At 43.0% G+C, this 15,625-nt stretch overlaps 1 protein-coding gene across 1 annotated transcript; it reads left to right on the top strand.

Moving 5' to 3' along the window:
• Positions 1–4,480: 4,480 nt before the first annotated feature.
• Positions 4,481–15,408, top strand: LOC145859150 (uncharacterized). Its single transcript, XM_082957972.1, has 5 exons — positions 4,481–4,728; positions 10,091–11,383; positions 13,063–13,125; positions 13,306–13,384; positions 13,495–15,408. Exons 1-5 carry the CDS (start codon positions 4,641–4,643, stop codon positions 13,673–13,675), a joined length of 1,704 nt encoding a protein of 567 aa, XP_082814098.1. The 5' UTR covers positions 4,481–4,640; the 3' UTR covers positions 13,676–15,408.
• Positions 15,409–15,625: the final 217 nt, after the last annotated feature.

Genomic DNA, 15,625 nt, shown 5'->3' with positions numbered 1-15,625 from the left:
CTGTCCATATTATGGACATCTCTTTCCCCATCATCCTTCCATGTTATGGACATCTCTTTCCCCATCATCCGTCCATGTTATGGACATCTCTTTCCCCACCCTCCTTCCATGTTATGGATATCTCTTTCCCCATCATCCGTCCATGTTACAGACATCTCTTTCCCCATCATCTGTCCATGTTATGGACATCTCTTTCCCCATCATCCGTCCATGTTACAGACATCTATTTCCCCATCATCTGTCTATGTTATGGACATCTCTTTCCCCATCATCTGTCCATGTTATGGACATCTCTTTCCCCATCATCCGTCCATGTTACAGACATCTCTTTCCCCATCATCTGTCTATGTTATGGACATCTTTTTCCCCATCATCCGTCCATGTTATGGACATCTCTTTCCCCACCCTCCTTTGATGTTATGGACATCACTTTCCCCATCATCCTTCCATGTTACAGACATCTCTTTCCCCATCATCCTTCTATGTTACAGACATCTCTTTCCCCATCATCCTTCCATGTTACAGACATCTCTTTCCCCACCCTCCTTCCATGTTACAGACATCTCTTTCCCCATCATCCTTCCATGTTACAGACATCTCTTTCACCATCATCCGTCCATGTTATGGACATCTCTTTCCCCATCATCCGTCCATGTTACGGACATCTCTTTCCCCATCCTCCTTCCATGTTATGGACATCTCTTTCCCCACCCTCCTTCCATGTTACAGACATCTCTTTCCCCATCATCCGTCCATGTTATGGACATCTCTTTCCCCACCCTCCTTCCATGTTATGGATATCTCTTTCCCCATCATCCGTCCATGTTACAGACATCTCTTTCCCCATCATCTGTCCATGTTATGGACATCTCTTTCCCCATCATCCGTCCATGTTACAGACATCTCTTTCCCCATCATCTGTCTATGTTATGGACATCTCTTTCCCCATCATCTGTCCATGTTATGGACATCTCTTTCCCCATCATCCGTCCATGTTACAGACATCTCTTTCCCCATCATCTGTCTATGTTATGGACATCTCTTTCCCCATCATCCGTCCATGTTATGGACATCTCTTTCCCCACCCTCCTTTGATGTTATGGACATCTCTTTCCCCATCATCCTTCCATGTTACAGACATCTCTTTCCCCATCATCCTTCCATGTTACAGACATCTCTTTCCCCACCCTCCTTCCATGTTACAGACATCTCTTTCCCCATCATCCTTCCATGTTACAGACATCTCTTTCACCATCATCCGTCCATGTTATGGACATCTCTTTCCCCATCATCCGTCCATGTTACGGACATCTCTTTCCCCATCCTCCTTCCATGTTATGGACATCTCTTTCCCCATCATCTGTCCATGTTACGGACATCTCTTTCCCCATCATCCATCCATGTTACGGACATCTCTTTCCCCATCCTCCTTCCGTGTTACGGACATCTCTTTCCCCATCATCTGTCCATGTTACGGACATCTCTTTCCCCATCATCCTTCCATGTTATGGACATCTCTTTCCCCATCATCTGTCCATGTTATGGACATCTCTTTCCCCATCATCCGTCCATGTTACAGACATCTCTTTCCCCATCATCTGTCCATGTTATGGACATCTCTTTCCCATCATTTGTCCATGTTATGGACATCTCTTTCCCCACCCTCCTTCGAGGTCTGTGTGTGTGTGTGTGTGTGTGTGTGTGTGTGTGTGTGTGTGTGTGTGTGTGTGTGTGTGTGTGTGTGTGTGTGTGTGTGTGTGTGTGTGTGTGTGTGTGTGTCTTCAGCATGCATGCATGTGTAACCGGTGTGAAATGGCTAGCTAGTTAGCTGTATGACCAATAGCGTTTCAATCATTGATGTCACTTGCTCTGAGACATTGAAGTAGTTGTTTTCCCATGGCTTTTGTGGAGAGAGATAGGTAACAATGCTTTTGTCAATGTGTTCAGAGTCCCTGGTTGAAGCCCAGGTTGAGGGAAGGAGAGAGACGGAAGCAACACGTTACACATGGGAGGTGTGTGTGCGTGCAGGAGCAGGCCCTGTGCCTTTTGTTTTCTCTCAGGCTGTCTAAAGCTTCAAAGGCCTTAGTACCCAGACCAGGAAGTGATGACAATTCTGCTTTAAGACAGAGGGGGGTGTGGTGGACGAGACAGGACAGGTGTCTACTACCCAGCCCACACATGTTTAGTCATCTGAGAAACACACCTCTCTACGTAGGTGCTGCTACTGAGTCATCTCGGCTTCCTGTTGGTCCTGACTAGGCCACCAAAGACCCTCTACTGAGTTATCCTGACTTCCTGTTGGTCCTGACTAGGCCACCAAAGACCCTCTACTGAGTTATCCTGACTTCCTGTTGGTCCTGACTAGGCCACCAAAGACCCTCTACTGAGTCATCTCGGCTTCCTGTTGGTCCTGACTCGGCCACCAAAGACCCTCTACTGCAGGCCTGGGCAATTCCAGTCCTCGGCGGCCTGATTGGTGTCACACTTTTCCCCCATCTCTAGCAAACACGCCTGATTTAAACTGATTGCATTTTCAACTGAAGATCAAGATGAGTTGACTATTGGAGTCAGGTGTGTTAGCTGGGACTGTAGGAAAAGTGTGACACCAATCAGACCCCTGAGGACTGGAGTTGTCCAGGCCTGGTCTACTGAGTCATCCTGACTTCCTGTTGGTCCTGACTGGGCCACCAAAGACCCTCTACTGAGTTATCCTGACTTCCTGTTGCTCCTGACTGGGCCACCAAAGACCCTCTACTGAGTTATCCTGACTTCCTGTTGCTCCTGACTGGGCCACCAAAGACCCTCTACTGAGTTATCCTGACTTCCTGATGGCCACCAAAGACCCTCTATTCCCATCAGGTACTGCAGCTTAATGACTATAGAGAAGAATGGGGCATGTTGAGTCATTTTTTACATTCAGCATCACTACGTCAAGTGAAATATAGCATTCTTTCTAACAAAGATATCTACAGTACATATATTTCAGGATGTTGTGTATCCCTGGAAATAATCATCATGTATGTAAACATAACAGTTTTGAAAACATAGCTTGGTTTATTGGCATAACAGTGGGTATGGGGTAGGTTGAGCATAGGGACAGAGGAAGTTGAGCTGCCTTGGGGTAAGTGAGTAATGGTGTCCTGTGACATTGGGGGTGATGGTGCTGGTAGGTCAAAGTTTCATTCATGGAATGGGGTTGTGGTATATTGTATATCTTAAATGTATGCATACATTCAGATATAGATTCTCTCTGTTCAATATCACTTACCCTTCCATTTCTTGACCAGTTGTCTGGGACAGGGATGTTGTTTTGATGTCCCAATTCGTAGACAAGTTCTCTGGGTTTGAGGCTACTAAGCCCATGAGACTGATCTGTGAGACTCCATGTCATCAGATATGAACTTGTGTTCCTCTGCTACTCTATCTTTGCTGCTGCTCCAAAGGACTTCTTCCCTTCTCTCACTTCCACAATCAACAACGTCAAGGGGGACTAGACCACTGCTTGTTTTACGTTTGTATACATGGGACATGATGATGTCTGCTCTGTAACAATACAAATGCACTATCTTGAGTTCATATGCATGACATATCGCAAAAACACTATGCATATAAAACTGACCAAATGTAATCAACAAAATACAATCATAATTTGTATGGGCTGTGGTGGCTATTGGCTCAACTTACCCCGAGGCAAACATATAGACTATGTTAATCCACACAGCTACAAGGATGCACTTTCCTGCTAGGTTTAGGACCTCACATTTGAGCCAGTTTTCTACAGCAGGTAAATAATCTTGCACCAACAGAAAAAGTGAAATATTATGTGGATTATAATTAATGGACATTTGCAGCTGTTGATACATTATGTAAGGGGAAATCAAGTATGACATTTAAAAGTTTAAATTACGAACTTCAGAAGCATTTTTAAACCTCAAATACACTACACATTTTAAATGTCCTGCATTGCAGGAAAGTTTTCCTGAAACAGGGTGATCAAATTAAGATCCTACATCTGTAAAACAATCTTAAAACTATCTACTTTGGTTTAGATACAAGCATCATGAAACATATTAATACATTCATTTGATTTGGTGAAAATCTTATTTTTTTTTAATCTAACTTGCTTACCATGGTTTCATCCTTCACAGACTCCATGAAATGACAACCTGTTCCTAAATATTTGGTCATGATTAATATGGTTGGATAATTTTTTTTCTTCCTATTGGTAATGTGAGAAAGCGAGATATGGATAGTTAAAGAGAGAGAGAGAGAGAGAGAGAAAAAGTGTATGTATGTATGTATGTAGTGTGTGTGTGTGTGTGTGTGTGTGTGTGTGTGTGTGTGTGTGTGTGTGTGTGTATGTGTGTGTAAGAAAGAGATCGAAAGAGGGAGAAAGCCAGAGAGGGAGAGTTTTTGAAAGAGAGGGTGTGTTCTGTGTTCTAGCCCACCTCTGTCAACCAATCGACTGTCACTAGCCATCGATGATGCACTGACGTGACTCGCATCTCAGTATAAAAAAGTTGAGCTACACCCTTCAAACCACTTGAGTCATCCCACAGACACTCCTAGGAAAACAAGCCAGCCTTCTTGGGAACAGAAGCACAGAGCACAGCAGTACACGTTCTCTCATCTCTCCCTCGATGCCTATCTCTGATCTCAGGATGTGGACTCTACTGCTTGGGGTCATTTTGGGACTTCTGGCACCTGTTCAGTCCGACCCTGTTCCTGGTGAGTAACAATGTATTACTGTCCCAGGACCAAATGAGCAAAACCCTGCTCTATGGCTCAGTTGGTAACGTATGGTGCTTGCAATGCCAGGGTTGTGGGTTCAATTCCCAGGGCCATCCAAATGTAAAATTGCATGATAAATTGTGTTCACATTAAACAAGATCAGATATTATGGTTGGGGTTGCTTGTCACAGTCTGACAACCATCCCCATTGTAACAACGTACCCAGTAAGCTAAATTACGTTGAAAAGACACCTAGAAGCCTTATTTTCCAGACGTTGAAAAGACGTCTATGTTTCACAAGTTTGGGCAGCATGGTACAGTACAGTTCAATGGAGTTTAATTCAGCACAGTACAGTACAGTTCAATGGAGTTTAATTCAGCATGGTACAGTACAGTTCAATGGAGTTTAATTCAGCATGGTACAGTACAATCCAATGGAGTTTAATTCAGCATGGTACAGTACAGTTCAATGGAGTTTAATTCAGCATGGTACAGTACAGTTCAATGGAGTTTAATTCAGCACAGTACAGTACAGTTCAATGGAGTTTAATTCAGCACAGTACAGTACAGTTCAATGGAGTTTAATTCAGCATGGTACAGTACAATCCAATGGAGTTTAATTCAGCACAGTACAGTCCAATGGAGTTTAATTCAGCACAGTACAGTACAGTCCAATTTAATTCAGTACAGTATATATTTTTTTACTTTCTTGAACAAAATATCTTTCTCTGAGTCATTGTATTAGTATAAAATAATATAATTAAAAAATGTTTGGGAGCATACAATATAGCTCAGTATTTATATTGTTTATTTTATACAGTCTTTTTTGCTCATCTTTATCAAGGATGTCAATAATTATGGGCCTGACTGTATTTTGTATAACTGGATTTGAGGAGACATTAATCTGGGTTATTAAAGCATCCCCAGCTGGCCATTTGTTGTGCATTAATCTGGGTTATTAAAGCATCACCAGCTGGTCATTGGTTGTGTATTAATCTGGGTTATTAAAGCATCCCCAGCTGGCCATTGGTTGTGCATTAATCTGGGTTATTAAAGCATCCCCAGCTGGCCATTGGTTGTGTATTAATCTGGGTTATTAAAGCATCCCCAGCTGGCCATTGGTTGTGCATTAATCTGGGTTATTAAAGCATCACCAGCTGGCCATTGGTTGTGCATTAATCTGGGTTATTAAAGCATCCCCAGCTGGCCATTGGTTGGGCATTAATCTGGGTTATTAAAGCATCCCCAGCTGGCCATTGGTTGTGTATTAATCTGGGTTATTAAAGCATCCCCAGCTGGCCATTGGTTGTGCATTAATCTGGGTTATTAAAGCATCCCCAGCTGGAAATTGGTTGGGCATTAATCTGGGTTATTAAAGCATCCCCAGCTGGCCATTGATTGTGCAGCCAAGTAAAATGGGTCACTGTCTAAGACCTCCTGTTGTATCTGAACACAGGCTTATGGAATTCAAGTAATCCTATCCTCGTCTGATGAGTCTGCACTTTTCTACTTCCCCGGAGAGCTTCATCGTGTTTCAAACCTACCTGTACTCTAGCTCAGTGAATACAGGGGGACCTATTATTTACATGTTTAGTGCCTAAGTCCCCCCCTCCCCATGTAGACAGACACACAGCAGTCTTTGTAGCAATTGCTGAGCTGTTCCAGCAGGTGCATTAATGTGTATATCCTGAATTTCTGTGAAACCAAAGTGCTTTGGTGAGTTTCATACAAGCTTGGGTGAGAAGGGAGAAACCTCATATAGGTAACACTGTTATTGGACAGGGAGAAACCTCATACAGGTAAAACTGTTATTAGACAGGATAAACCTCATACAGGTAAAACTGTTATTGGACAGGGAGAAACCTCATACAGGTAAAACTGTTATTGGACAGGGAGAAACCTCATACAGGTAAAACTGTTATTAGACAGGATAAACCTCATACAGGTAAAACTGTTATTGGACAGGGAGAAACCTCATACAGGTAAAACTGTTATTGGACAGGGAGAAACCTCATACAGGTAAAACTGTTATTGGACAGGGAGAAACCTCATACAGGTAAAACTGTCATTGGACAGGGAGAAACCTCATACAGGTAAAACTGTTATTGGACAGGGAGAAACCTCATACAGGTAAAACTGTTATTGGACAGGGAGAAACCTCATACAGGTAAAACTGTTATTAGACAGGATAAACCTCATACAGGTAAAACTGTTATTGGACAGGGAGAAACCTCATACAGGTAAAACTGTTATTGGACAGGGAGAAACCTCATACAGGTAAAACTGTTATTGGACAGGGAGAAACCTCATACAGGTAAAACTGTTATTAGACAGGATAAACCTCATACAGGTAAAACTGTTATTGGACAGGGAGAAACCTCATACAGGTAAAACTGTTATTGGACAGGGATAAACCTCATACAGGTAAAACTGTTATTGGACAGGGATAAACCTCATACAGGTAAAACTGTCATTGGACAGGGAGAAACCTCATACAGGTAAAACTGTTATTGGACAGGGAGAAACCTCATACAGGTAAAACTGTTATTGGACAGGGATAAACCTCATACAGGTAAAACTGTTATTGGACAGGGAGAAACCTCATACAGGTAAAACTGTTATTGGACAGGGAGAAACCTCATACAGGTAAAACTGTTATTGGACAGGGAGAAACCTCATACAGGTAAAACTGTTATTGGACAGGGAGAAACCTCATACAGGTAAAACTGTTATTAGACAGGATAAACCTCATACAGGTAAAACTGTTATTGGACAGGGAGAAACCTCATACAGGTAAAACTGTTATTGGACAGGGATAAACCTCATACAGGTAAAACTGTTATTGGACAGGGATAAACCTCATACAGGTAAAACTGTCATTGGACAGGGAGAAACCTCATACAGGTAAAACTGTTATTGGACAGGGAGAAACCTCATACAGGTAAAACTGTTATTGGACAGGGATAAACCTCATACAGGTAAAACTGTTATTGGACAGGGAGAAACCTCATACAGGTAAAACTGTTATTGGACAGGGAGAAACCTCATACAGGTAAAACTGTTATTGGACAGGGAGAAACCTCATACAGGTAAAACTGTTATTGGACAGGGAGGAACCTCATACAGGTAAAACTGTTATTAGACAGGATAAACCTCATACAGGTAAAACTGTTATTGGACAGGGAGAAACCTCATACAGGTAAAACTGTTATTGGACAGGGATAAACCTCATACAGGTAAAACTGTTATTGGACAGGGATAAACCTCATACAGGTAAAACTGTCATTGGACAGGGAGAAACCTCATACAGGTAAAACTGTTATTGGACAGGGAGAAACCTCATACAGGTAAAACTGTTATTGGACAGGGATAAACCTCATACAGGTAAAACTGTTATTGGACAGGGAGAAACCTCATACAGGTAAAACTGTTATTGGACAGGGATAAACCTCATACAGGTAAAACTGTTATTGAACAGGGAGAAACCTCATACAGGTAAAACTGTTATTGGACAGGGATAAACCTCATACAGGTAAAACTGTTATTGGACAGGGAGAAACCTCATACAGGTAAAACTGTTATTGGACAGGAAGAAACCTCATACAGGTAAAACTGTTATTGGACAGGAAGAAACCTCATACAGGTAAAACTGTTATTGGACAGGAAGAAACCTCATACAGGTAAAACTGTTATTGGACAGGAAGAAACCTCATACAGGTAAAACTGTTATTGGACAGGAAGAAACCTCATACAGGTAAAACTGTTATTGGACAGGAAGAAACCTCATACAGGTAAAACTGTTCACAAGTGTGTTAGAAATGGAGGCCTGAGATTGCTTGACATACAGGATAATGTATTTGATGTCAAATTTTAAGAACAATGACAAAGTTAAGAGCGGTTACTTCTCCTTTTGTTTGAAAACAGTATTTAATGATACTCAACATTCAATGAAACAGTTAAGATCCTATGGAGGATTCAACAAATACCCAAGGAAAGGGGTTAGAGATACGTTTGGGATTGGGCAACAGTATCCCTGGTTAGCTCCCTAGTACCCCCTCTTGCCACAGTACACACTTAGAATTAGTGGTGACTTGACGAACCCAGGAGATCCTCAAGGAACCCCTGGAAATCCTCAAGGAACCCCTGGAGATCCTCAAGGAACCCCTGGAGATCCTCAAGGAACCCCTGGAGATCCTCAAGGAACCCCTGAGTTTCTCAAGGAACCATTGCTAGTCAATGGCTCATATTTGCGCCTTTGTTTAGTTGAGGGGTTCTTGTTGGAACCTTTAACGTTTCACTGTAGCAACAGGTTCCAGGAGGAACCCTGGAGTGGAGGCGTGGCTTATTAGGGGTGTGGCTTTAAGATATATCTTGTTGGGTCACCGGTTTGAGTAAATGTCATTTCTGTTCATCTGTTCTGTTGTTCAAGGAAGCTTACAGAGGTGAATGACTTCCTCAGTCAAGAGCCTATGAAAATCGCAAAGTTGGAATAGTTACTACTTTATTACTATATTTAATCAGCAATGTTTATATTATTCATATTATATTAGAATATGCATAAATATTGAAGAAATAATTACATTTGCAGTGTACAAACTGAACATGGTGAATAGGAATGACATTTATTCTAACGGGTGCCCCCAAAAAATTATCTGAAAGCCACACTTCCAATAAGCCACGCCTCCAGTCTTCTCATAGGCTGCCAGCTCTACAATATATTATTAAAAAGGTTCAAAATAGAACCCCTCCCATCACAAAAAGGTTCCGGTGGGGTTCCAATAACCTTTTTGAACTGGAAAGGTCCTGCCGGTGTGGCAACCCAAAAGGTTCTTCCAGGCATCTTTACTGCTAAGAGTGTATCCCTGGTTAGCTCCCTAGTACACCCTCTTGCAGGAAAAAGATATATGCACACCTTATTCACGTGAATGCCTCTGTTGGGGCATAACATTTGGGCACCTCTTCAAAGCCTATCCTAAACTCTTTTGAAGTAGCACTGTTGACTAATTATGGCAACAGAACAGGGAAAAGAGACAAGCCAAGACATTGTTTATTTAAAGGCTTGGGTGTGTTGATTTTGCGGTTCAATAGAACCGAATGATTTGATCTAACTGCCTCTATCACACACAAAGGCAGACGATTAGTCATCCCAGTTAATATTTATGTTTCCTGTATGGTTAGTCAGAACACGACAGGTTCACACAGGTACTCCAGGGAGAAGCCTGAAAGACCACGATACTCCCAGGCCTTCCTTTGTCATGCAAAGACATCAAAGCTCAGTAATTTTCCTCTACTGTAAAGGTCAGGACATGACGTTAGTAGGTAATTATTGAGCTAAGGTATTTTCTTCTCTTCGTCACAGCCTCGACAGAACTTCCCGCTCTGGCTGCTGGGGATTTTATTGGGGAAACTTTCAAGTTCTTCAATAAGCTTGTAGTGGGTCCCCCGGATGCCAACAATGGAACATCCAGCAGTGATGAAACACTGGACCTAGATCATCTGGTAACCCCTGACCCTGTGACATCTGACCCGGAAGACCAGCTGCCCACCTTTGACCCAGAGGAGTGCAGCACAGATGAGACAGAGGGCAGCACTACAGAAGGCAGCATGAAACACTCCACTTCGGGACAAGACGACGAAGGGGAGCTATTTGACGCCAACCTTAAACCTAACTTTAACCTCCGCTCCAGTCCAATTCCTCACCCCAGTCCAACTCCTCGCCCCAGTCAAAGCAACACAGAGGACAATTATGAAAAGTACGACTATGATTCCAATCCAAGTGATAGACCTGATTCATCAGAGGAAGATGAAATGGGCCTGATCCTGGATACTAAAAGCCCCACAGTAGAGTTTGTCCCCACAGCAGAGTTTGTCCCCACAACAGAGTTTGTCCACACAGCAGAGTTTGTCCCCACCACAGAGTTTGTCCCCACAGCAGAGTTTGTCCCCACAGCAGAGTTTGTCCCCACTGCAGAGTTTGTCCCCACAGCAGAGTTTGTCCCCACAGCAGAGTTTAACCCCACCACAGATTTTCCGATGGATTTGGAGGACGTTAACGCAATCCTTGACCCTAACCCCAGCCCCAGTCCTTATCCAACTCATGACGCTAACCCCAGCCCCAGTCCTTATCCAACTCATGATGCTAGCACCACAACAGAGCTAGAGGAGTTCAAGGACAATATATTCAGACCAAACTTTGTCCCCAGCCCTAGTCGTGTACCGGATCCCAGCCCCAGCCATAGTCCCATCTCAGAGTTTGAAGAAGAAGACCTGTTACCTCTTAGCCTTGATCCAAGCTTTAGTACCACCTCCAGACCTAGCCAAAGTCGAGGGACCAGCCATACACCTAGTTCTAAACTAACCAGTATGACAGGCTTGGAGGAAGGTGGGGCTGCGAAGATGAATACAGAGCTGGCCTTCACCTCAACCACCAGTTCTACCGCACCTACAACAGTCAGGATGAATTCAGACATCGAAGGGTCAGGGTCGGGATTCCTGCCTCAGAGTAGCACCACAGTAGCAGCCCCTGCTGGTGAGGAGGACCAAACAGACAATTCCCTAGTCGATAAGCCATTCACTGAAACAAGGACAAGAATTCAAGGCAGCAATAGGCTTGCTCTACCAAGGGAGGAACCGGCAGTGGATACCTCTACAGGTACAGTACTGTTAATCCAGGAGAAGTGTACCAATATTCTGTCCCTTCAAAGTTCTTGTGTTCATAATGGGTGGCATTCAGAATTAAGATCCTTGTACTTTACTCATACTTCTGCGTAAATCATTCATTGATGTCAATGGAAGGCTTGCACAAAGATATTGGGTTGTCAAGTCTGAATACGTCCCATTGTATCTGTTAGCAGAGTGGACTAGGGCATGTCCATTGTATCTGTTAGCAGTGTGGGCTAGGGCATGTCCATTGTATCTGTTAGTAGTGTGGGCTAGGGCATGTCCATTGTATCTGTTAGCAGAGTGAGCTAGGGCATGTCCATTGTATCTGTTAGCAGAGTGGACTAGGGCATGTCCATTGTATCTGTTGGCAGAGTGAGCTAGGGCATGTCCATTGTATCTGTTAGGAGAGTGGACTAGGGCATGTCCATTGTATCTGTTAGCAGTGTGGGCTAGGGCATGTCCATTGTATCTGTTAGCAGTGTGGGCTAGGGCATGTCCATTGTATCTGTTAGGAGAGTGGACTAGGGCATGTCCATTGTATCTGTAAGGAGTGTGGGCTAGGGCATGTCCATTGTATCTGTTAGCAGTGTGGACTAGGGCATGTCCATTGTATCTGTTAGCAGTGTGGGCTAGGGCATGTCCATTGTATCTGTTAGCAGTGTGGGCTAGGGCATGTCCATTGTATCTGTTAGCAGAGTGGGCTAGGGCATGTCCATTGTATCTGTTAGTAGTGTGGACTAGGGCATGTCCATTGTATCTGTTAGCAGAGTGGACTAGGGCATGTCCATTGTATCTGTTAGCAGAGTGGACTAGGGCATGTCCATTGTATCTGTTAGCAGTGTGGGCTAGGGCATGTCCATTGTATCTGTTAGCAGTGTGGGCTAGGGCATGTCCATTGTATCTGTTAGCAGTGTGGACTAGGGCATGTCCATTGTATCTGTTAGTAGTGTGGGCTAGGGCATGTCCATTGTATCTGTTAGCAGAGTGGGCTAGGGCATGTCCATTGTATCTGTTAGCAGTGTGGACTAGGGCATGTCCATTGTATCTGTTAGCAGTGTGGGCTAGGGCATGTCCATTGTATCTGTTAGCAGTGTGGGCTAGGGCATGTCCATTGTATCTGTTAGCAGTGTGGGCTAGGGCATGTCCATTGTATCTGTTAGCAGAGTGGGCTAGGGCATGTCCATTGTATCTGTTAGTAGTGTGGACTAGGGCATGTCCATTGTATCTGTTAGCAGAGTGGACTAGGGCATGTCCATTGTATCTGTTAGCAGAGTGGACTAGGGCATGTCCATTGTATCTGTTAGCAGTGTGGGCTAGGGCATGTCCATTGTATCTGTTAGCAGTGTGGGCTAGGGCATGTCCATTGTATCTGTTAGCAGTGTGGACTAGGGCATGTCCATTGTATCTGTTAGTAGTGTGGGCTAGGGCATGTCCATTGTATCTGTTAGCAGAGTGGGCTAGGGCATGTCCATTGTATCTGTTAGCAGTGTGGACTAGGGCATGTCCATTGTATCTGTTAGCAGTGTGGGCTAGGGCATGTCCATTGTCGTAATAGTCAGCACTCTGGCAGGTCTATATAGCTGCTCTAATGAGAACATCACTTTTTTGTTAGTATTGAACACATCTCTTTGAGTGTATATTGTAGTTAATCTATCTCTATTTCCACAGTTCTTCATGATGCAGCTGCTGTAAAACCAACCCCATCCGGACAACATGATTCATATACATCGGGTCAGTTCCTGAATCATACATGCCCAGCTAACAAGATATGCTACTGATAAACGAGGAAACGTTCTGCTCCTTTTTGCAGTTTAAATTTGAAGACAATGTTTTGTGAACATACTAGAGGACCCAGTAGACACGGTCACTTCCACTCACTGTCTGCTTCGTCTTCTTCTCCTCCTCCTCCAGGTTGGTTGATCATCGTTGCCTTCGTCGCGGGCGTGGCCGTCTTGGTCGTAATCTGTGTTGCCATAGGTACCAGAGACAGGTAAAATCCTTCACTTTCAAACCCATCCTGGAAACTATGTTCATGAGATTGAAACATGTTGTCACTTAGTTACAAACCATGGAATTAAACCATGTCAAATCATGTTGCAGGTGGAATGCACCGGCCCAGGCATCTGAGAAGAAGGTCGCCAGAGCGAGCTCAGGAGATGAGAAGGCAGAGCGGGAAATGGAGAGGTTTCTGTCTAAAGAGAGACCAAGGGAAAATGTCCACGCTGGAGAGTACACTGTTATACTTCTGGAGGACGTCCCAGAGAAAGAGCCGCTGGACTGAGACGGACCAAGGACATGCAGAACGGGGACAAAATAAGAACAACTGGCACCTTAGAAATAGAATGGAACGGGTCTCCCCATTCTAGTCAATGGTGGCATAATGGGTGGCATTATGGGTGGCATAATGGGTGGACCCCCCCCCCCATTCTTGACACACACGGGAAACTGTTGAGTGTGAAAAACCCAGCAGCGTTGTTGTTCTTGACACAAACGGGTACACCTGGCACCTACCCCGTTCAAAGGCACTTAATATTTTGTCTTGCCCATTCACCCTCTGAATGGCACGCATACACAATCCATGTCTCAATTGTCTCAAAGCACAATCCAGTCTCCTCCCCTTCTTCTACACTGATTGAAGTGAATTTAACAAGTGACATCAATAAGGAATCATGGCTTTCACCTGGATTCACCTGGTCAGTCTATGTCATGGAAAGATTTCTCACAGCAGGAAAATAATCCTGCAGCAACTGGAAATGTGAATTATTGTGTGGATTATAATTAATGGACATTTTTGTAGGGGTTGATAATGCATTTTGTAGTTACGGCAAATCAAGTCTGACATTTTTAAGTGGAAATGACAAACTTTAGAACTCTTTTTAAACTTTGAATAACTACAAGTTTGCATTTCCTACCTTGCAGGAAATTTGCTGCAACAACCGGGTGATGAAATTAAGACCCTACATCTGTAGCTAGTGATACAGGATTCTATGACTATGAATGCAGACATTATAGAATGTACGCGGGACACATCTGTGGCGTGTGAGTTTGAACTGTCCCTTTGACCTTTGGTAGCCCAGATAAATCAGGTTGATAAACACCTGTACCGATGGGCTATGGATAAACACGTTGCTATATCTCTGTTGACATTATGTATATTATTAAAGTTACAAACACTGTCAGAACCATTGATAGAAAAAGAAAACAAGGTCATACTGAATTACTAATTCTCACTCACCGACCAGTGTTGTTGTTGTTGGTGTTGTTGTTGGTGTTGTTGTTATTGTTGTTGTTGTTGGTGGTGTTATTGTTGTTGTTTTTGTTTTGATATTGCACTATTTTTTATCAACAAATCTTATTTGTGTACATGTTTTTGATCATCCTGTAAAAGAAAATACAGAATCCATACAGAATATAAATGAATGTCTTTCTAGATGTTTCATAGTGACACGTACACTCAGGGACTCACATAAGTGCTACACAGCCAGAATAAGTCAAGTATAGTAGAAAGTGAAGTCTTAATACCAACCTACGTAGAGCCCAGCTTTTCACAGCATTTCCACTGGGTGTAAAATCCTGCTGACTTGTGGCATTACGTATTATTCAGATGAATGCCGGTATGTGAGTTATAGTAAGTATAATATACTTTATACTTCATGTTGATTTGTTTAAAGCACTCAGTGTTCTTCTAGTGTTAGACAGTTGTATGATTCTCATGGCATAGCTACTGCTACAGTATAACGGATGCATTTTAAAATCATTACAACACTTCATTAGTCAGCTAATGTAGTTTCTCCCTTCTATTTCCATGTCTGTTCATATAAAGTGTACTGCAGATCATTTTAAACTGAGCACTAACTACAGCTACTGGGGTTTAACTACAACTACTACTACCATGCTTTGCTACTCTGGGACCATAAGTCATGAAAGAAACTATCAGTTTTGAAATTTTTATTTCAACATTTATTGGTTTCCATAATTATAAGTACACAAGAAGTAGTAAAACACTTTACCACACTTTTAGTCCATTTGTCTGACAGAGAAAATTATATTTGTACATTTTTGACAAATTAAATTCATACTTTCTTTAGTTCACTCACACACATGCAACATCAGACAGATTACAGAACCACACATTCACACAGTCAACATCACACAGATTCTAGAACCACACATTCACACAGTCAATATCACACAGATTCTAGAACCACACATTCACACAGTCAACATCAGA

This window comes from Salmo salar, chromosome 11 (assembly GCF_965601325.2).
Source record: "Salmo salar chromosome 11, fSalSal1, whole genome shotgun sequence".
NCBI classification, from domain to species: Eukaryota; Metazoa; Chordata; class Actinopteri; order Salmoniformes; family Salmonidae; genus Salmo; species Salmo salar.
This window is presented reverse-complemented; position numbering and strand designations above follow the sequence as displayed.